General features: G+C 43.5%; 1 protein-coding gene and 1 long non-coding RNA gene across 4 annotated transcripts in view; one reads left to right on the forward strand and one right to left on the reverse strand.

The window, feature by feature from the left end:
* The window catches only part of LOC131583659 (uncharacterized), a 124196-nt gene that overhangs the window by 53070 nt on the left and 48752 nt on the right, over positions 1-22374 (forward strand). The window lies entirely within an intron of this gene.
* Positions 3093-14125, reverse strand: C12H8orf48 (chromosome 12 C8orf48 homolog). 3 transcript variants are annotated; one of them, XM_058848019.1, is made up of 6 exons: positions 14080-14125; positions 12952-13189; positions 12317-12445; positions 6565-6776; positions 4982-5134; positions 3093-3960 (listed from the first exon to the last, which is right to left on the reverse strand). In XM_058848019.1, the coding sequence occupies exons 2-6, from the start codon at positions 13178-13180 to the stop codon at positions 3850-3852; spliced, it is 834 nt and encodes a 277-aa protein (XP_058704002.1). In that variant the 5' UTR covers positions 13181-13189; positions 14080-14125; the 3' UTR covers positions 3093-3849. The 3 variants fall into 3 exon arrangements, with proteins under 3 accessions (XP_058704002.1, XP_058704003.1, XP_058704001.1); XM_058848020.1 differs by lacking the exon at positions 14080-14125 and adding an exon at positions 13638-14059; XM_058848018.1 differs by lacking the exon at positions 14080-14125 and adding an exon at positions 13315-14059.

A 22374-nucleotide genomic window follows, 5' to 3' on the forward strand; every position in this document is an offset into this window, starting at 1 on the left:
ATCATTTAAACCCCAGGAAAGCAGGCAGGGCTGATCTGCACACACCCTGTGCCTTCCTCAGGGGCACAATCCAAAGTCACTCTCTGAAAATCACATCCAGTGGTAATAAAATTACAGCTTGAAGAATGCAAGGAGATTGGAAAATGCTGGAAGGATGCAGAGCTGGGAGCACTGCAGCTCTTCAGGAGGACATGTGGATGGTTTGAGGGAACTGCACTTGGCTCAGGGTTTTACTGTTCCCAGCTCCACAGGGCAACACGAGCCCTCCCAGCACCAAAATCTTGTCCTTGGTGCCACCAGCTGAACATTTTTGTCAAGTTCCCACTATGAATCAATGGGTTCAGCTCCTCTTCTTGGAACCTGATCAAATTGGCTGTGGTAAAAAAATAAAACTAAAAAATACCCCAAGTCTCACAACATCCCAACCCCACGAGGGGAATTCCTGAGGAGGCACTGAGGGACCCCAGGGGAGCCTGGAGCATTTCAGATTCTCCTGTAACTTCAGACAAAAGGTTCAGGATTAATGGGAGGAGGCCACAAAGATGCTCCAAGGGCTGGAGCTCCTGTCCTGTGAGGAAAAACTGAGTTGGGAGTGTTCAGCTGGAGAAGGGAAGGATCCAGGGAAACACTCCTGCACCTGAAAGGGGCTGCAGGAAAGATGGGGCACAGCTCTCAGCAGGCCCTGAGATCTCAGGACAAGGGAGAATGGTTTTACCTGCAGGAGGGATGGTTTACATCAGATACAAGAAGGTTTTTACACTGAGGGTGGGGAGGCCCTGGAACAGAATTCCCAGAGAAGCTGTGGCTGCCCCTGGATCCCTGGAAGTGCCCAAGGCCAGGCTGGAGCACCCTGGAAGAGTGGAAGGTGTCCCTGTCATGGCAGGGTTAGGTGGCCTTTGGAAGGTCTCTTCCAACTCAAACTCTTCTATGATCCTACACTGGACCACTGGCACCACAACAGATTTCCTCAGTAGCTGGAAATCCAAATTCAAATATCCCAGAATCATGGAATGGTTTGGGTGGGAAGGGACCTTAAAGCTCATCCCTTGGCATGGGCAGGGCCACCCTCCACCAGAACAGGTCATTTGTCAATATTTAGCTTTGTTGCCAGCTCAGATCCAGGGAAATTAATGACATTTAAACTTCACTCCCACTCAGAGCTGGGCTAGCAGCCTGGTGGGATTGAGATGGAAGTTTTTCTTAGAGATACAAATTCCCTGAGCCTAAGAGATGGATGGAAAGGAGACTGAGGAATGAGGGAGCCTGGAATGCAGGGTGGTTTTTATAAAGCTAAATACAAGTTACAGTGCTGAGGGCCATGGGAAACTGATTTTAATGACAATTGAGGAATGGAAATTTCTCCAAAGGGTCAGTTATAAAATCCAACATCCCAAAAGCAGATATCAGCACACACAGAGCATGGACCAGCTGAGGTGGGAGAAACCTTCTCTGTTAGCACAGAGCTCAGAGCAGTGAACCCCACCACATCAGCAATCATCCAGAAGATTAAATCAAGCAACTCTGGGTGGCATGAAAGCCACAAAGGCAAAGCTGCAGAGCACTTGGAAGAGGCAGATTGATTTGTTTCACAGCCACTGCTTTTCCCAAGGAATCCCTCTTGAGCCACCCTGCTCCTTTTATGCCCCAGCAAGCACAAATCAGGCAGCAGATGAGTCAATATTCCTTGACCAGAGTTTTGAGGTTTCTTTGGATCAAAAGAAAAATCTGCTGCTGGAGGGAGGAGCTCCTGGAAAGGGAAAAAGGAAGATTCATCATCCACCCTCTTTCCCACATCCCTGGCAGAGTTTTGGATCTCCAGCCTCAAAATCTGCAGGATTAGAAAATAAATTATTTAAGGATTAGGATAATTCATTCCACTGCCTATCTCTAAGAGCTGCTAAAGAAAAACACTCAGGCTCACTGCTGATAAAAGAATGAAACAACTCTAGTGAGCAGCAGGAAAATGCATCCAACAGCCATCAGCAAAATCTGCTTTGATTTTCCTGAGGAGTTACCTGAGTTCTGTTTGTAACATTTATGCAAACAAACAAGAGCTGTGCAGGCACTGTGTGTGAGCAGGATGCTGTTCCACAGACAAACACTGTCAGACACATAACCCAAATAACTCACAATAAACTTCAGGATTTACAGCAGGCTTGACACCAAGAAATTTCAGTAGCTCTAGGAAGCTTCTATGTTCTGAAAACAAAAATATCAACATGTGCATGGAAGTCACTTTTTGTGGGTCTGCAAGGGCTGAAATCTGTGCTACAAAATGACATTTTCAAAGGATTCAGCTCCTGATTGTCTCCCCTACACCTGACAGCCCTTCCAGGGCTCCAGCAGAAATTCTGGGTGCCTTTCCCAGCGTTTGCAGAGACTTCCAAAGGCTCCTAACAAGTAAGGAGCAGAGGTGGAGTGTCCATGAAGAGAGAGGAAGGCTCGGAATTTAAGGGATTTGAACATTTCTAAGGATTCCAAAGCAACAGGAAGGAACAAGCAGAGTTTATTCATTATCCAGGTGCTCTGCAGGCATGGTTTAAAAGGGGATGTTTATAGGGGAATATTTTTATGGATTATTAAAGCTGTTTGCAAGGACAGCCAGCACTGAGTAACTCGGGTTTGAGTTGGGTTCCCACCCGGGGTTTGATCTCCTCAGGATCCACTCCCAGGGAAATCACCCAGAGCAGATTTTTAAGCAGCAGAAAGCAGAACTTTGCTAACACTTCTGTTTATATCCCAGCATTTCCCTCCAGGTTTTCCACTGGATTTTGGGAAGTGAGGAGGTTAAACAGCCCTCAAAGACTCTGATAAACAAAACATGAAACGCAAACCCCACTTCAGCAGGGAGGGTTCTTGTCCCAAAACAGGGGAGGAAAATGCAACAGGGGGATTAAATCCTCTCTGCTCTGGCACAAAAACACAGTGTGGGGTCACAGACAGGGATATTCCTCCAAGATTTCCACAGAGATGTGAATGCAGGGATGTCAGGAAATGGGAGGCTGAGGAGAGCCAGGCCATGGCTGAGCCCCGAGGTGCCCACAGAGCTTTGGAGGCCACAGTGAGGATGATTTCCTTGTCTAACCCAAAGATTCCCAGCACAATTCCATTTTATTTGGGTGTGTACCGAACCCCAGATCCAGTCTCTGAACAACAGTGATTTTGTCATCTTGAAAAATTACAATAAATTCCAAAGTATTTCCTTATAATTCTTATTCCACTTTTAATCTGTTGGTTTTTTTCTCTCTATCCTATATAGATTCCATGATTAATTTATTATCATTTCTCATCCCATTGGCATCCCCAGTCCTGCTGATTAATTTCTGTTAGAGCCTCATATTTCCCTTCTATAAATACTGCATTTCATTTTACTGCTTTCTATAGTTAACTTTGCTTTTTGTCCTCCACCTGGGGCTCTCACTTTCAATTTACCATGAGACAGTGGGCAAAGACTGAGCTGAAATGCAGTAATTACACCTCCCTACCCTGGCAAACAGAATCATTTATTTTCCTTATGGATGGAAGCAGCTGGGAGCTGCTCTGCAATCCCACAGCAATTCCACAAAAAAAAAACAATACTTCTGGCTTGTCAGATTAATAATGGAAAGTGTTGGCTTCTGGAATTTGAGAAACCTATGGAGATGGATTACAATATATTGCAACATTTGCATTGAGGAAGGAGAAAGGGTTGACTCACACCCCAGCCAGGCAGATTTGCTTCCACCTGCAGGAATATTAACCAGCACCCAATCCATCACTGCCAGAGCAGCTCAGATCCAAAATCATTGGAATTCTGGAGGTGACTGCCCACAGGAGGCTCTCCGAGCTCTTCAGCTCCTGGAGTTATGGTTAATCCAGGCTTTCCATTTCCTGACCCTTCAGCCTTTGCCACAAGTCCCTGGGATCCTCTGAAGGTTTGGGAAAGCTTCTGAGCACTTCTCCTAGAAGTGTGAGCATGTCCTGGAACAAAAACGAGACATGGGATTATTCAGGATTGTATTCTTTCCATTTCTCATGGCCTGTATCACACACTCAGTCCCTGAAAGGAGCCAGGTGGGCAGCACCCATCCACACCATTTGGTGGGTTTGAAAGGATTCTGTTTAAAAACTCTGTCCAACAGCATGGCCCAAAAAGCAGGATTCTTCCCTAAGCAGGGACAGGGAAAAGCAGCTGGTCTTGCAGGGAAGCAGGGGGGAAAAGTGGGGAACAGTGAAGCCTCACCTGAGCCTGAAGCTCTCAGATCTTAGGTATGGAGTGAGGAAGAGTCAAAACTCTGGAGACTGGAATTATTAGGGAAGAAAGGAATGTGTGGAGCAGCATGAACTGCCACCCTGCTCATCAACACAGGAAGAGACCTGGGAGGAGCAGGAAGGCTCCTGCCTTCACTCTGACCTCTCCCAAGGAGGCAGAGGACATTTTCCCTCCAGGAAGATCCTCCTGAGGAACAGCCACAGGAGATCCAAGGAATTCTGCACATTTCACTGCTCCCCCAGCTGCTCCAGAGGCACTTCTTACTACAAAGCTTCCATCTTTGGGACACTGGCACAGAGACAGGAATTCCAAGAAGAAATCTCAGAGTGTCCCAAGGCCCCAGCCTCCATCACACATTCCCAGATTCCCATGGCAAAGGATGAGCAAGGAATCCCAGTATGGGAAGTTACCTCCTATCACATCATTTAATTTGCCATTTCAGCTTGGACAGCCCAGGAGAAAAAAAAACTGGGGAGACAGAATCAAAAGAGACCCAAAACCAATTCCAGGACATCCTGGGAATGACCTTCAGCTTCCAGAAATTAGGAAGCTCAAATGGCTTGAGGAGAACATCGGTCCCAAGCATTTTTGTTCACAATATGGACCCAAATTCTGTTTTGGTTTGCACTGATCTCACTGCCATAAGTCAGGGGGAATCTGAATTACAGATTCTTTCATTACAGCATCTATAAAATGCAGCACAAATTTTTTTCAACAATATTTGCTTACTCTGGAGTAAAGCTGTTCTTCCAATTTCTCTTGGAGTAAAGCACCTTCCAGCAGAGTCTTTTTTTGCCTGAGAAAGGCAACCTTGGCCAGCTCTGCTTCCTTCTGCTGGCAGTCAGGACATGTTGAAACCTCGTGGATTTCAGCTTCTGTCACCTGGAAGAGGAAACTTTGATGCCATGAGCAATGTCTGGACCGGCAACTTTGAGAACAATTAATAAAAATACACAGAGGTACTGTATAAAGACAAAAATTGGCTTTTTAGGCAGTGGTAAAATAATTCAGAGTCACAATTCCATCATCTGTAAGTGTTCTTATGCTGACTGCATGCAAGGCCTTAAGCACCAACCAGAGGGGTTATGATTTTATTATATAAATTATATTTATGCATTTTATAAATAAATTGGGAGGCAAATAAACTCTGGAGCAATGAGTTTAAACAGGCAGAATCCAACCCAGACTCTGCAGTTCTGTCTGTGAGATAATCAGTGCTACTCAGGGGTTCCTAGGTTAGTTTATCCACCATGAAATCTTATTTAACAGCATTACACAAATCCCAGGGTCTGTGCTTTGATGAAATATCAATGGTTTTATCTGATTTAATTGACTCAGACTCCATCTGTCTCCAGAAACACATTAAATTGCTACAAAAGCAGGAGAATCAACCCAAGAAAGTCCCATCCCAGACCTCTCTGTCCCCTTTTCCCTGATTTCTCTGGATAAAAACGTTGTGTGGAGCTACAGACAGAACCAAGCAGAAGAGCAGATAAAGTTACTTTTCTTAGGGAATGTATTCCCACAATGTAACATAAATAAAGAGGAAATAAAAATTCCACAAAACTTGCAAGGTGGATTAGCATTAATAGAAATTAAAAAAAGCAGATGGCTGAAATGTCAAAATCATTTTAAAAGACAGGAAGCCTGAAATAATTATCACACCAGAGCTGACTTTAAAGTGTTATTTTTAGGTGCAGGGCTGAGGGGAGGAGCTGAGGCATAAAACCCATCCTGTAGTGGGAAAAAGCCACTGGGCTGGTGACAAAAAAGGAGATTTGAATTAGGTAAAGATGAGCTAGAGGCTTCTTAACCAGGGACTGAGGTCAGCAAGATTTTATTGGAACTGTTTTTATCAATATTATCTAATGCCTTAGACAGCTGGGAGCACAGGCAGGTTTTGCCTTTGGAATTCTTTTAATCCTGGAGTCACAAAGACTTCACAATAAAATGATATGCAGAATAATTTGAAAAATAATTGGGGAAAATACAACCAGAAAATAAAAGTTGTTGTTTTTTTTTCTTCAGCTGACCCAGGGTTTCTTGTAAAATAAATGATGATCCCAGCCTTGCTCAATCACACAAATCAGGATTTTATCAGCAGACAACATTTTATGGTTATTTGCTACCCACAGTTCTACAGTGGTGTTTAAGAAATGAGAATAAATCCTGGGATATCAACCCAAAACCTCCTCCAGAGGCCCGAGCCTGGCATCAGTAAGGTCTGCCTGACTTTATCTTGTTCTTTTGGCCTTTTTCTCCAGAGGTTCTCCCAGAATTTAGGGGAAATGTCCCTTTCTCTCCCTCAGTACCTGTCTCACAACCTCCCTGGTGTTTTCCAGCAGGATCCTGTTCATCAGCTGGGCAGGAACAGCACAGGAATCTCCTGTCCCAGTTTGCCTGGCTGGGACTCCCCACTGCAGCTTCCTGCACCTCTCTGCCTGCTCCTGCTGCATCCTGCTGATCCTCCTGCTGCAGAAAGAGCTGAGAGCCTCCAGTTCTCCGTGGGGTAATGCAGGAACTCCTGCCAGGTAGAAATCAACAGGACAAGAGCATCAATGGCTGTGGCAGGGAAAGGGGAATTGCTGCTCTTTATCTGTGTCACCTCGTGCCAGCCAAGGAAAACCCAAAGGCAGGGTCAGGCCCAGCCTGCAGCAACAGCAGAGCAGAATTTAAACCCAAATGTGGATGGGAGCTGTAGGAATTTGCACAAGAAATGGCTCTAAAACAGGCTCCAAAGTCAGAATTTAAACCCAAATGTGGATGGGAGGTGTAGGAACTTGCACAAGAAATGGCTCTAAAACAGGCTCCAAAAGCAGAATTTAAACCCAAATGTGGATGGGAGCTGTAGGAATTTGCACAATAAATGGCTCTAAAACAGGCTCCAGACTAAGAATTTAAACCCAAATGTGGATGGGAGCTGTAGGAATTTGCACAAGAAATGGCTCTAAAACAGGCTCCAAAGTCAGAATTTAAACCCAAACGTGGATGGGAACTGTAGGAACTTGCACAATAAATGGCTCTAAAACAGGCTCCAAAGATGGGAGGAAATAAAAAGACAAAAGGTTAATGGCACAGGATAAATAGATTAGCAAAGCAAGCACTTAAATACTATGACATTAAATAAACTGGCTGTCAATAACACAGATTTAGCATCTCACTACCTGAAACTGCAACTTGCTAAACCCAAATTAATTAATATTTCAAGAGAGCTCTTGATCAATAACTCCAAGGAGCAATTTGTAAGAAAAATTAGAGGCAGTGTCCACTGAAGTCACTCTGGAAATACCTCCAATAAATTCCACAAACTACAGAAAGGCAATTTTTTTTGGAGGAAACATAATTAGAAAATACATTTCCTCTAAATCTTCAACAATTCATTCCTAAATTCTTTGTAAGATCTTATTTTAAAAATATCATTCCCTCTTTCATCTTCTCTTATCCTTCCCAGTGGCACATAAAAATAAATAAAATAGAGATTAGATTTCAGCTGGGCAGGTTGGGATGGATTTACAACTTCATTCAGGGCTTTTGGGGAGATTTTCCAGAGGCTTAGAGCACAATCAGTGCAGTATTTCATGGAGAGCAGCACAGGATGGGGCTGGGTGAGGTGGAGACACCACAACTTTCGAGGTTTCCATGCCCAAAGTCAGGCAGGTGATGACTCCAAAGTGTGGCCAGTTTAACTCCAAGGATTCACACCCAAATTCCTGCTGGGAGTTTGGATTATATCACTTAACCCTTCCACATTCTCTTTTTTCAGGATTAAATTCGATTTCCAGACAGGCACTTGGCATTCCAGTCCCACAACACAAATCCTCGAAACACAACAACAGGAATATAAAACTTCCCCTAAATTCCCTGGGATTTATTTAGTCCTGAATGCACAAAACACAGTTGTGGAATTGTGCAAAGAAATGGAGCATCTCCTCAGAAATCCAGTTTTTATAAAGGATAAGGGAATCCATAATTAAAACTAAGCAAAGCAGGAATTCTGTGGCCTCATGGACAACATGGAAAATGCGTTTAAGTGCAGTTACCACAGCTCAGAATTGAGCATCACAGAGCAATTTACTCCTCCTAAGAAAATGAAAGTCAATTTAAAAAAATTCTGAGGGAGCATCATAAATATCTCAGTGGAAACCACCATTTCAGTCATCAGGTGATTTTCCTTACAAGAATCGTGAAAAAAAAGTGGAAATTATGTGCCACTACTGGGTTTAATCACACTAATAAAATATTCCTAGCAGGTTCATTTATGCTGAAGATAGAATGAATAAAAAGATTTTAAAAGTTACCATTGTGAGGGGGGAAAAATCCAGAACAAAAGCATTTGAGTACTCAAAGGGAGAAGTAAAACACATCAGGTCCACTGAGCATTTAGTGACAGTTTAATACCAGCCCGAATAATTCACTTAAGGTTCTCCTGACATCCACAAGTGCAATTTTATTAAGAATTGGTTTCTAATAATGCATAAATCCTGTGCTGCCACACACCCACCCATCTGCTCATCTGCACCTCCAGACTCCAGCAGAAACACTGGCAAAGGGAACAGCAATTTTTAAACCTCACTGCACGACTCAGTGCTGGAGTTACTTCTTCATATTAACTCATGCTTAACAGGAACTTCAGAAAGAACATGAATCAGGGATCAAGGGCTAGAATTTTACTGAAACAAACCCAAAAAACCACGAGGAAAGTTTGTCTTGTAACTGAAGTATTTACACAAGCAGATTTCCCCCAGGTGTGGGAGGTTCACTTGCCCAGGGGATCTCAGCTCTTGCTTTGGGGGTTGGATTTATTCCCAACTTTTCCATGTGGGATCCAGGCACGCTGGAATCCTCAGGCTCCTTCTCCTTCTCCCTCATCTCCCTGCCAGTGCCAATGACTGCTCCACAAGGACATTTTCCTCAGGTTTGGTTGCTCCAAATCCAAATCTCTTCATTGGAGTAAGGCAGAGCAGGTGACAAGAGCAGCCCAAGTGACACCAGCCTCGTCAAGCTGAGCCACGTCTCACGCAGCAGGAAGGGCACAAAATGTGGAATATTTAGGAAGCAAAGCCCCCCAAAGCACACCAGGAAGCTGCTGGGATTCCAGCAGCCCAGGAGAGATGAGCTAATCCCCATGTCTGCAGCCCCAACCCTGCTGAGGGGGTTGGAACTCAGTGACCTGTGGAGGTTTTGCTGTGCTGACATTTGAAATCCACAAGGAGGGAGTAAAAGAGGAAAATCTTTGAGTTTCCTTTTCCTTTGATGTCTAACTCTGATTTAATAGGAAATTTGGCAGGCACTTTGTTGTTATTATTCCCTACCAATACTCTATTTTAAAGAAGATAAAAAGTCAAAAGAGATCACTGTGAAAGGCAATAATCAATAACTGCTCCTCAGAAAGGTTTTACCTCTGCAGCTCCAGATAACATCTTCATAATGACATAAATTGATTTTACAGTTCAGATGAACACGCTGACAGCCTGCCCAGCAAAGAGTATGAGAAAGACCCCTGCAGATAACACAGAACTGAGAGAAATTGGCTGAAATGTCAGGCTGTTCATCACAAATGGGAATTTTAAGTGAGTAAAACTCCTCCAGCACAGTGAATCATCCCAGAGTCACGCAACAACCTGGGTTGGAAGGAGCTTTAAGCCCATCCAGTGCCACCCTGGGACACATCTCACCGTCCCAGGCTGCTCCAAGCCCCATCCAGCCTGGCCTTGGGCACTTCCAGGGATCCAGGAGCAGCCCCAGCTCCTCTGGGCACCTGTGCCAGGGCCTGCCCACCCTGCCAGAGAACAATTGCAGGAACAGTGCAGTGGTAGCAGTGCAGAAAAATAAAACAGGCAAAGCATTTCATGGAGACACATTACAGGAGTGAGAGGCAACTTTGTGAGCACAGCACCAGCCAGGGGGTTAAAGAGCCCCATCTGAATTTTCAGATACATCAAAGCTGAAGAATTGCAGTTTCCTGAGTACATTTTAAAGATGACTAACATGGAGCAATCTCTGTGGAACTGAGAATTTATAGTCGTGTTGTGATGCATTTGCCTAATAACAGCTCATGCTACCACACTGGGGTGGAGGGACAAAGATGAAAATTTCTCACTTCTCCCGAGGCCAGCGTGTTTTTCTCCTTTCAGCCCACAAAGGAAACCATGAAAAATAAAAATGACATTCCAGGCTGTTCCCACAGGCAAACCAAAACATTTTGCTCGCCCCATCACATTTAACCCTATTTGCAGTAAGATGAGAAGGGAAGACTTGAGGCAATAAAACAAGCCCTAATTCAGAGTACCCTGTGTGCTCAGAGCACTCGATTCACTGAGCTGGGTGTTGTGAGGGGACTCACTGGGCAGCAATCCACTTCTAGGTGAGCTCATCTACTGCAGTAAAAAAAATAAAAAATAAATCTCCAAGTTGCTAAAACAATACAAGTGCTGAAGGATTAAGTCTAAGAGAAGCATTGATAGATATCAGAAGATGAAAGTTGCTGTGCTTATTTAATGGTAATGTTCTGCATTAAAAAATGCAGTGCATGGCTAATTATGCTTGATTTGGGGATGGGTACTGTGTTTGCACCAAAGAAAAGCATGAACCATATCTTGTGCTCTTCATATGGATCATTGGAAGCACCAATGTACCTGAGGCTGCTGGAGGGACAGGACAAGCAAAGCCAAGCCAGCTCTGCACCCATCAGCTCAAGATCATGGAACAGAACTGGCTGCTCCATCCTCAGTGACCACTCTGACCCTCCCTGCCATCAACATCCACCAGCCTGAGGCTGAGCATTCTCTGCTGCAGAACTCCAAGGATCTGCAAGTGATCCCATGAATTAAATCCTCCAAGCACAACTTTCAAGGGAAAAGCCTGTGGAGATGGAAAACATCCTCAGCCTTCAGCTGTGGTTCATCATTCATTCAGTGCCTCTGAACTCAGCAGGTCCCTTTCACCATCTCCAGGAATCAGTGACAGGACCCTGATGTATTTTGGGAAGTTTCCCTTGGAGGAGCAGGCCAGGAGAAGCCCTCCCCAGTGCAGAGCTGCTCCACACAAGCTGCCTCCCCTCACCTGCAGCACAGGGAAATGCAGGAGATGAGTCAGGAACCCCCAGCACTGACCCAGGGCTGTGGGGAAGGAGCTCTGCCATTCCCAACAGCCTAGAAGTGACCTGAGGTGCTGCTTTTCTCAGGACAGATGGGTGCTTTGAGGACGCTGCTACACAAATCCCATGCCAGGAAGTGCCCAGGCAGGAGGATCTCCTGGTTAATGGGTCCTACAATGACCTACAAAACTCCAAGTTTGCTCACTTCCCATCAACATGCAGATTGAGGAAGGTTCCCCGTCTGCTCCCATTATTTTTTTGCTCAATTACAGTTTTCTTGCTCTTTTTTCTTAATTAAAAATAGCACCTCTGACACACTTTTTGACAGACTTTAGCAGGGCTTGCATCCCACCATCTGCTCTCGCAGTTCCTTGCATAACCAGTACGTGGAAATGAATCCTTCCTTCCTCCTTTCCCTTCTCCTCCTCCTCCCTACACCCCATCATTATTTGGGTAAAGCTGCTCCATTGTTCCTGCCAAAACTGGTGCCCTGCTGCCTCCCTCAGCTTGGGAAGAGAACTAAAACAGGGCAAACAAATAATTCAATTATCAATAATTTGTTGAATAACAAAGGGGAAAAACCATTTCATGCCATAAATTCTGAAGCCATGTTTATTTTGGAAGGGAAAATGCCCAAATTTTCTAGTACCTCTACATCTGGAGAAGAAAAAACCTGGATTAAATCAAACAATTAAATGTCAAATGTGGGGACTTTTTTTAATGCACTTTCCCAGGTTTGGTGGTAATGCATCACCACTTCATTGGGGGGAGCATTAAAGCCACGTGTGATATGGGACACAAACTGCTCTCCAAGAAAGCATAAGAAGAGAAACTTTGTACTTAATTACTTGGCTAATTAAGCCAGGCTAATTAGCTGGCTTAATTTAATAGCCTGTGAATAAAATTTAGGTCAAGTTTACACCTCCTCCCAATAGAAACATAACCTCTGCTGAAATTACCAGACTCACCAGCAGGAGTTCTGCTCACAGACTGATCTGGCCCAATCCCAGTGCCTTTATTTTTCAGATCAATCCACTTTCCCATGGCATCCATCCATTTTCCTATGGCAGCTCTTTCCACTGCTCCAGACTCCTCCTCTGCAAGGAGAAAAGGCAACTTTGAACACACACTGTGAGGAAAGCAAAGTGGGAGGCAAATAATTCTCCACTTGAATGTGCCAGTTCTCCCTGTTGAGGGAGGAGAAACTCTGAGCCACAGAGGAGGCCACAGATTCCAGCTTCTGCTTTATCCCTCATCTGATGCTGCTTTAAGGTCCTACCCAGCCCTCTTCAGTATTAAATCCTGGAACTATCCCATGGAAAAATTGTTTTATGGCCCAGCTACTTTTCATACATAGTAAAAAGCTTGGAGAATTGTTTTTTTTAAGATGCCAACAGAATTTCAGCATCACGAGATTACTAAGGAATGATTTCCATGGCCAAGTCCTCCCTGTGGAGCTGTCTGAAGCATGGATCTGACCTGCACTTTGCACAGCAAGGACACTGTACGCAATTTTCACATGTTTATTTTCGCTGATTCAAGGCCCCACTGCACTTTTTGAAGCTGTGAAACACAGGCCTCAAGCAGGGAGAGCTCTGCATACCTGCAGGACTTTGGCCTGCCAGTGATGATGAGCTTTGCAACACCTCTGACACAGATTCCCCCTCCAAATCCTCTGTGGGACACCTGGATCCAGGTGTTTCGCTCTCCTCCTCCCCGCTGAAGGACTCAAAGGTGTCTCCTGAATAGTCCAAAGCAGAGCTGCTGTGACTCTGGCTCAACCCCAGCCTCTTCCTGTGGCTCCCAGAGCTCTCTGCTGGGTCAGTGGCCATGGGGCAGCCCTGCAAATAAAAACAAAAACAAGGTCAGTGTCACAGGATTACCTAAAGCAACAGGGGATATACACGGGGCTGTCACATCACAACAGGTGGGGAAAATTGCAGCTGAGCTGTGATTGCCAAAGCACGTCCAGATCCACAGGGTAAATGTACAATAGCAGTTAGCATCGAACATTAGCTGTGAAATCTGAGCAGCATTCCTTTCAAACCTGTAGTGGAATAATGCTTGGATAAAATTCTTCATTAAAAATAAAGAAATAAATGAATGCAAAATTTCCCCTTTCTATTATCTAGAAGGAACTTACAGGAAGGATGAGGTAAGACTATTTACAGCAGCAGATAGTGATGGAACAAAGGGGAATGAGTTGAAATGGAAAGAGAGTATGGTTAGATGAGATAGTGGGGGAAAACATTCCACTGTTCCAGGCTGCTCCAAGCCCAAATATCCAACCTGGCCTTGGACATTCCAGGGATCCAGGGGCTGCTCTGGGCACCTGTGCCAGGGCCTGCCCACCCTGCCAGGGAACAATTCCTGCCCAAAATCCCATCCAGCCCTGCCCTCTGGCACTGGGAGCCATTCCCTGTGTCCTGTCCCTCCATCCCTTGTCCCCAGTCCCTCTCCAGCTCTCCTGGAGCCCCTTCAGGCTCTGGAAGGGGCTCTGAGGGCTCCAGCCCCGCAGCAGCTCCGTGGCCTCCCCCAGCCCCGCTCCAGCAGCTCCGTGCCCGGTCACTCCCCTCAGCCAGGGCCGGGAGCTGCTCTGCCCTTCCCTCCCTCCCTCCTCTCGGCCCTCAGCTTCGGGCTCCAGGAGCTGCTTTTTCCTCCTCTCGGCCCTCAGCTTCGGCCTCCAGGAGCTGCTTTTTCCTCCTCTCGGCCTCCGGAGCTCGCTCCTTACCCCGGCCCGGCTTCCCCGGGCGGGAAGGGGCGGCCCCGGGCGCTGAGGGCGGAGCGGGGCGGGGAGCCCGGGCCGGCCGCGGCGGAAAATCCGGGCCCGAAATATTTTATATTATTTATTTTATAGGATCGGTGCTATGCCCCCACATCGAACCGCAATTCTGTCCCACATGGATTCCCAGTTGTGGCCCCCTGGGTTTGGAAAGGACACTGGGGAGCTGGAGCGTTTCAGGGCTGGGAGAACATGGCTGAGGGAAATGCGTTGGTTTAATCCCCACAAGGATCTGGGCAATACATTGCAAAAACATTGTTTTAAGGTTTTACAAGTGACAATATAATATTGGCTTTCGCATTTATGTGTTAGTTTTTGTGTGTTGTTACTGATCATAAGTATTTTGATCCGGTGCAATTTACAAAATAATAATAATAATAATAATAATAATAATAATAATAATAATAATAATAATAATAATAATATAGAATCTATCCGTTTATGTGCACACAATATAGCGGTGTGGTTTTCAGCCACTCACCAAAACCAACCCAGTGCTGGATATTGTCCCTTTTAATCCCTTATTAAACTTTTTAAAATTCTAAGGAGTGAACTTTGTTTTTCACAAAGGGCTGGCCAGAGGTGTGACAGTGGCTTCTGTGAAAAACATCGTGTGCTGCTACAGCTCTGCTTTGCCATAAGGACAGAAAAGGCAAGAGAAGCACTAGGGGATTTTAAAATTGCCCTTTTTACCTTTAGGACAGTGTATTACATCCAAAAAGATGAACGCAGATGGATTTGGGTGTGACACTTCATGGAAATAAGATGCAAAAAGTATTCCAGGGCATGAAATCTTCCCATATTTTCAGGTATTCTATAGGTTACATCATGATAAGAGCAACTCCTGGGATCTTCCTTTAAAATTGCTATTTCAGGTTAGCTAATACAACTCGTTTGTTTGTTTGTTTTGTTTCAGTGAAGTCTCTTTTGGCAAGAAAAGCTGATTTTTCAGTCCTGGGATGCAGAGTGTGTTGTCTGTCGCTGGGGTTTTATCCTCATGCTGAGTTTGGACTGCCTGGCCAAAGGACAGAGATTTTGTCTTCTCTCCCATTTGATGAAGTGCAGTGATCTTGTGTCTCTCGGAACAGAGAGCTCTTGTGCTGATCTCTACATTTAACACAAAGAAGGATTGGCCAGCATGAGATGGATGCAGGAGAGTAATAAATGCATTGCTGCAATGGAGTGTAAAGCAGAGTGGAATAAACAGCTCTGCCTACACATTGTTCACGTTTAAAATTCAGTTGTTTGCTGAGTGGGCTGCTCGGGCCCGGCTCTTTTCTTGTAGTTTGCTGCAAGAAATTAAAATAATTCACATGGGATAAACATTTCTTTTACCTTTTCTGCCCATACAAATGAGAGCAGCGATCAGAGGGAGGTGTGAGTGGAAGGGCAATTATCCCACTGCAGGAGGTGGGAGTCAGCTCAATGCCAGGAGCTCATGGAGGGAGGAATCTGGAATTATGCAATGATGGAATTCTGTACAGTTTAGATCAGCCAAAGCTGCCTTGTGTCCTAAAACTTTCCAGCCCACAGGTTCACCTTGCACTGGCTGCTCTGAGGTGTTTCCTTCTCGAGAAGATAACGTGGCAGCCAGGCTGAAGGAGATCAGGGTCTGGAAGGATCTGGAAAATAAAGTGAGAGATTTCATGCTCTGGGTTGTAAATCGGGGGGAAACAGGGCTGGGAGAAACATTACCTTTTCTTTAAAATTCTAATCAACATGCACAGAGAATAACACAGAATAACTGAGAATAACCCAGATCCCCACAGCTCCCACTAAATGCTTTGATTATTTATCATTGCCCGTTTTTTATGGGAAGAGTTGACATTAGATTATTAGTGACCTGAGTGGTATTTGATTTTTTTTCCCCTTGGAGGTTAAAGACTTTGTAGTTTCCTGTTCTAGGTCCTTTTTAAAATTCATTTTAGAGCATGAAAAATATATTGTTCAGTCAAGTTTATTTCTCTGACATTTATTCAGAGCAGAGTGTGATCCTAATATTAAAGGTTTTTGATGTGAAGCCCGGGATACACACAAGGCTTTTCAGTGGTCTTCCCTAAAAGAGGGACATTTCATCGGTGCCTGGGAAGTTAATATGTTGGAACAGCATAATTATTTGAAGGAGTGTTTGTTTTTCAAGGATTTGTGGGTGATATTAGATGGCTCAGCCCAGTTGTGTCACAAGGTATTAAGGTTTCTGCCTGCTAAAGTCATGGAGCTGGGCCTATATAGAGCCATAAATAAAATTGTGTGAGAGCCAGTGACAGACTCTGACTGCAGATCAACTCTTTATCACATGTTATATTCAATTTAAACACAATTGTTGAATTCCTTGCTGTGGGCAAAGGCTTTTTGATTTCTCCTTCTATTGAAGTTGTAATAGCCCTCTTAGCCTGTGAAACTCTCTCTTGCCAGGTGTGTTTCTCAATTAATCAGCCTCTCATTAATGATGCCAGCAGAATTAATTGGGCTGTCACCACGAGGTTGTGTATCCAGTTGGGAATTACGGGGTGAGGCCAGTGGGATTAAGCACATTTTGATTGTGGGGAAAGTTCATGGGGCTCAATAATGAGATGCTCATGGGCATTATTCTGTCACAAAGGGCACTTTCAGGCTGGAACATTTTTTTAACTCTGGAAATATGAAGGACAAACACAAGAACTCTTAGGAAATTTGAAAGCATTTGTTGACAATTTAAGGTACAGTCAAGGTTTTCCTCTTTATCAGCACAGAAAGTACTGCCAAGGAGCCCCCAGACACCATAAATCATCCAGGAGAGTGGAGAGGCTGAGAAGATTACAAAGGAAATGCTCTGGGGCAGGCAGCACCCTGAGAAATCATTGTTTAGGGCCTGCTGTATTTAAAATGGCCATTTCAGCTGCCATTAACTCCCATCCCTAATTAGAAAATGGATTGATCTTTGCCTAAAGTTGCTGGAGACTGGCAGGTGTCCCTGGCAGATCAGAGCTCTGCATACAGATGAGATGGTGAGCCTGTTCACTGAGTTTCAGACAGGGAAAAAACAAATCCATATTTGTAGGCAGCTGTTGTTAATTATGCTTTGGGATTGGTGTAGGGAAAAACATTCCAGTCAGCAAGGCCATGCTCTGCCTTCCTGATTTTCCTTGTGCTTTCAGCTGGATAAATATCCTTCTTCACCCTGTCCTAAGGAGTGGGAAAGAGCAAATTTTTATCTCCCTCCTTTGGTGCCTGCAAGCTGCAGATTTCCTTGTGAGTCCTCTCTTCTTACAGGAGCAGGAATTTCAATAACCCGATGGGAAAACATCTGAAAATGCAATAAAGTTCCATTAGGCAGCATTATCAAATCTCCATTTGTATGGGAGCATCCAGATCCTCACCAGACACTGAATTTCTAAATCACATTTTCCCCAACAGTCTTAATCTTTCGTGTCTGAATAAATCGGTGCTGCTTTACAACAGCAGCCTGGAAAAAAATCCCCAGGTCCTGCTGCTTCCAGGGACGCCCAGAGGGGGTTTTAGCTCAGTTTGGTTTCTTGTCTGCAGGTTTGCATCAGTTCTTTTTACAGAATCATTGTACAGAGTTATTGTGGGTGCTTTAAATAGCTGGGTATTGGAGAGCAGTGGTTTTTCCAAGGAATATTACAGCCTGAACATGACACTAATTCATGGGAAAGAGGAGAATCAGAAACCCATCTAGTGAAGGCTTGAGATTACCTTCATTTTCTTCTCTCCTTTTATTATTTTTGCTTAATGGTTTCCCTGTGGCCCATCTTGCTGAATTCCCAGGGCATTTTTGTGGGAAGAGCTTCCAAAGGGATCAGCAAAGGCATCCCATGCTCTTGGCAGATCAATACTGGATTTATTAATCTGTTTGCTTTGGTAATAAGTTGACTCTTCTGGGAATCTTTCAGGATTGGCTTCAAACTGATGAGTTATTTTGCCAGTTCAGCAAATGCTTTAATTTAGAAATTGCAGCTTTTCATACTGACTCTGTATTTAACCTAAACCCACAGGATTTATTTGTTCCTCAGTAAATTTGTTGCATTACTGAAGTGCCCCGCACATGCTGTGGGTCGTATCAGCAAGGGATTTTCTGTTTTTCTTCCCAGTCCTTCGCTGGTGGAACATTATTTCTACTGGAGAACCTGGATTGATTTTGTAGTTCAGAGGAGTTTTATAATCTCTTCTGAGCTTAAACTCATTTCTGAGAAATCTCAGAGAATTGGTCCTGGAGGAAGGAACATCAATGTTGCTCTGAGCATTTCCCTTCCAGGAAGGAGGTGACTTGTTTTGAGTGATTATATCTTTTGGGAAAGAACTTCTCCTTCCATTTTCTGGGACTGTTTGATAACTCAGAAAATAAACATTAATTTGAAGTTTGGAAACCAGTTTGTGCCACTTTTGTGTGTAGATATTTGAGGATTTTGTTCTAATCTCAGGCAGATCTCCTCAATAAACATAGCCCGCATAGTCTTAAATTGTGATTTTTATTTGTGGACAAATTCCTTGGTGCTTTCTGGAACATTCCTCAGGTCTCTGTGCTGAGTAACTCTGCAGCTACTGAGCAAACCTGTCCTTCCCTCTGGTTATAAACAAAATGACTGTAAAATTGTTAACTCTCAACTCCCATTAATAGAATGGCCCTCAGGTGTCAATTTTGGTCCCAAATTAGTTCAGGCTTTTAAGAGTTCCTAATAGACTTATGAGCATATACAGATGCCTAAAATGGCCTTAAAACCCAGTTAAGGGTACAAATGGGAACACAATTTGTACTGACTCATATCATTTTGAAGAACATTTAAAACACTGATTACTCTCCAAAGACAGGGAAAATAAGGGACAGTGCTGGCAAACCAAAGGCACAAAGAGTAAATGACTCCTGTGAGCTCGGGGGGACAGCCTGGATTCTTATTCTCGTTGCTGTGACAGATGCATCTTGTTATTCATTATTAACCTTTGATAATGTAAAATTGTCTAATGGCTTGTGGTTTGGAGTGAATCACCTTTCTCATCCTCAGTGTGAGAACTTCACGAGTCCTGTGCTTTTCCTCCAAGTTTCCTGAGCTCACTGGTGGAAATTTCTGGAATAAATGTGCTCCATTTGAGTGGCTGAACCTCCCACAGCAGGAGAACATGGACAGGAGGAAGCTGGCAGTGAGTTTGGCAGGCTGAGGTTCCAGGTGAGACTCTGCCATGGCCAGGAGATTCCCAGATGTGCTGATGCCTTGAGAGGATTCTGGACATATATTTAAGATATAATATTTATATATATTTATATATATATTATATATATTTAATATTTAATATTATATATATATTTAAGATATTTAAGAATAAAGCAGGGATTTATTGAAAGGCCTTAAAGGGCACACCTTGGGCAGCACAAGAGCCTGGCCAGGGCTGCACCCAAGATGGACCAAAAAACGGTCACCAAATGGACAACTGCTCACCAGGGCTCACATTTTTATAAGTTTTGGTCCATCTGCATATCAGGGTTAATTGTCCAGTCACAGTTTCAGGTTTTGAAGTCCCATCCTTCTCCTTTCTCTCCTCAGCCCAGAGTTGTTTCTGCTTTTGGGCCTGGAATTTGTAACGATTGTCCTTGGTATCAATCTAGAGAATAAATTGTTTTGTCAATTGTTTGTCAGAGCTCCCTGACACTGAATATGAAACTCCAAACTGCACACCTGGGCAGGGCATGGAAAACATGGAAGCTGAAACTGAATGTGGGATGAAGGGGATTTCAGAGCCTCAGTCAAGGTCTCCTCGTGGGAGATCCCTCCTCTCTGTTTGAGATGCTCGAGCACAGCTCGTGATCCTCCCATGTGGTACCAGATTGATCTCTGCTGGCAGAGGGAGGCCTCTCCACAAGGAAAAAGGGAGGAAATCAAGGCCAGGATTTTTGTGTTTGAGACATTCAGCTGAAGGCTCCTGTTCTGCTCCCTCTGACTCCATCCATAGGCATCAGCCAGATTTCCTGAGCTCTGCCTTCCCAGCCTTCCTCTCTGAGAGCTTCCAGCCCAGATCCACACCCACAAATGCCACCAGATCCAGCCAGATCCACATCCACACCCACAAACACCACTGAACCTTCTGGAGCTGTTAATTGAATTTCTGAAAGTATCAGAAAAGCACTAAACCGACAGACTCTGCTCAGCCCTGGTGCGTACTCCGGAGTAAATCACCCTATCCCATGCCAGGAGACCAAGGCTCCAGCAGAAAAGGAGCTTGATGATCTGATTCTAATTAGTTTCTTGATTTAATGGCCGTAATTTCACTTTCATGATGGTTGCCATTGCCCCAGCTAGCAGGGATAATAGACTTGGTTTCCTCAAAGGCTCATTTCTGATGCAGCCTCTGTTGAATTTTAAGCAATAACAAGCAGAAGCCCATAGTTACTTGGAAATGATGAGGTTTTGGTGGTTAAAAATGTCATGTACTCTCACCTGAGTTGTTGACTGGGAATTGCCAGTGTAAGAAAATGAACAGTCATAAAATTAAAATATAGTTGACTCCATTTCCTTCTAAGATGATCTTTTTTTTTTTCCTTGCTGGTTTAAACACCTTCAAGTTAAAGTCCTGGTGAAATCAGAAAAGGGTAAATAAAATTTTTAAGCAAATTCCTCAGCATGGGGTGGGATGTGTTTACACCAGTAGAAAACCAGAATGACTCCACAGAAGATAATTAAAAACAAGGGAAACAAATGGAATGATCTTAATGACCCTGTGGGTGAAATGTCATTAAAGTAACACTCAGCTTTGGGTACCTGAACCAAAAATGCTGTCAAAAATTACACCTGAGTGGCAGAACTGACAAAACTTGTAGCTTTAATTATTTTATTTTCCTTTTTAACTGTAAAGGTTTCACTCCCCACAGCTGGATTAGATTTGGATGAGGGATCTTCACTGTTCCCCCTCTGTGATTTGCACAATCCATGGATGAATTCAGCTGGGGAAAGTTGTCTGAAGGTTTTGCCTGGTTTGAGCTCCTCAAACCCTTCATTAAGGGTAATTCTACATCCTCCTGCCTTTGTCCTGCATTAAATGGAATTTCTCATTATTATTTCTTGTATCTATTTACCTTTCTAAATTCTTCAAACCGAGGAGTGCTTACAGCTCTGAGGCCTTGAGCTCTCCAATTCCTCATTCTCAGAACACCTGCTGACTCCTGTGATAACTCAAAAGCCTCTGCTGGATTGTTCCTGAATTTTGAAAAGCAAAATACATTCACAGTTCTTAGTTCTGAATAATAATAATCCAGACTCTGATCCACTGCATGCTTAATATGTGTTAAGGGGTATCCACATGTGTAGTGCCTTGGGAAGAGTTTATTGGGAAAAAAAAAGCCAAATTGATTCAATGTTGCATTTTCTGTGTTGCTCATTAAATGTTTGAAGTAAAATACTGGTAAAGAATGTATGAAGATGCATTTTGGATGAAAAAATGTAAATGGGGATAACACACACTGGAATGTGCTGATTGTTTTAATTAAAACATGAAGTGTGAAGATGAATTTCTGTTCTGTCAGGAATTTGTGCTCCAGTGTTCTGGAAGATTCACAGATCCTGAACATGTTCCCATCACAGAATTTGTGAAGAGCTTTTCACAAAAAAACAAAAGCACTTTTTGTGACAAGCAGCCTGAGTGTCTCCAACAACAGATTATCCAGAAACACAAGGAGGAACAAATCAGAGCAGAGAGGGGGATATTAAAACCATAATTCAGCCCCAAGCTGCCAGAGTGGGATGAGCCAGTGAAGCTGTGGCACCATTAGCATGGAACAGGAGCAGTTCTGGGTGTTAAATGCATTTTACCCCAATCAAATTGCTTGTTCTTATAGGCCTTGGTAGCAGCAGGGAGCATCAAACCAGGCTGGTGTCTAAAAACTCAGAAATCCAGAAAATGCAACCTTGATCTCGGCTGGGAGAATCCCAGGAGCTGCAGGAGTATTATTAAAACTTAAAACTTTATTTATTCTATATTATTATTATTATTATTATTATTATTATTATTATTATTATTATTATTATTATTATTATCATCATTATTTTATTTTATTTTATTTTATTTTATTTTATTTTATTTTATTTTATTTTATTTTATTTTATTTTATATTTGTTATTATTATATTTTATATTTATTATTATTTTATTTTATTTTACTTTATTCTCTTTTATATTATTATTATTATATTTTATTTTATTTTGTTTTATGTCTGTTGTTATTATTATTATAATTTATATTTATTATTATTTTATTTTA

The sequence above is a fragment of the Poecile atricapillus genome, chromosome 12 (genome assembly GCF_030490865.1).
Source record: "Poecile atricapillus isolate bPoeAtr1 chromosome 12, bPoeAtr1.hap1, whole genome shotgun sequence".
Taxonomy (NCBI): Eukaryota; Metazoa; Chordata; class Aves; order Passeriformes; family Paridae; genus Poecile; species Poecile atricapillus.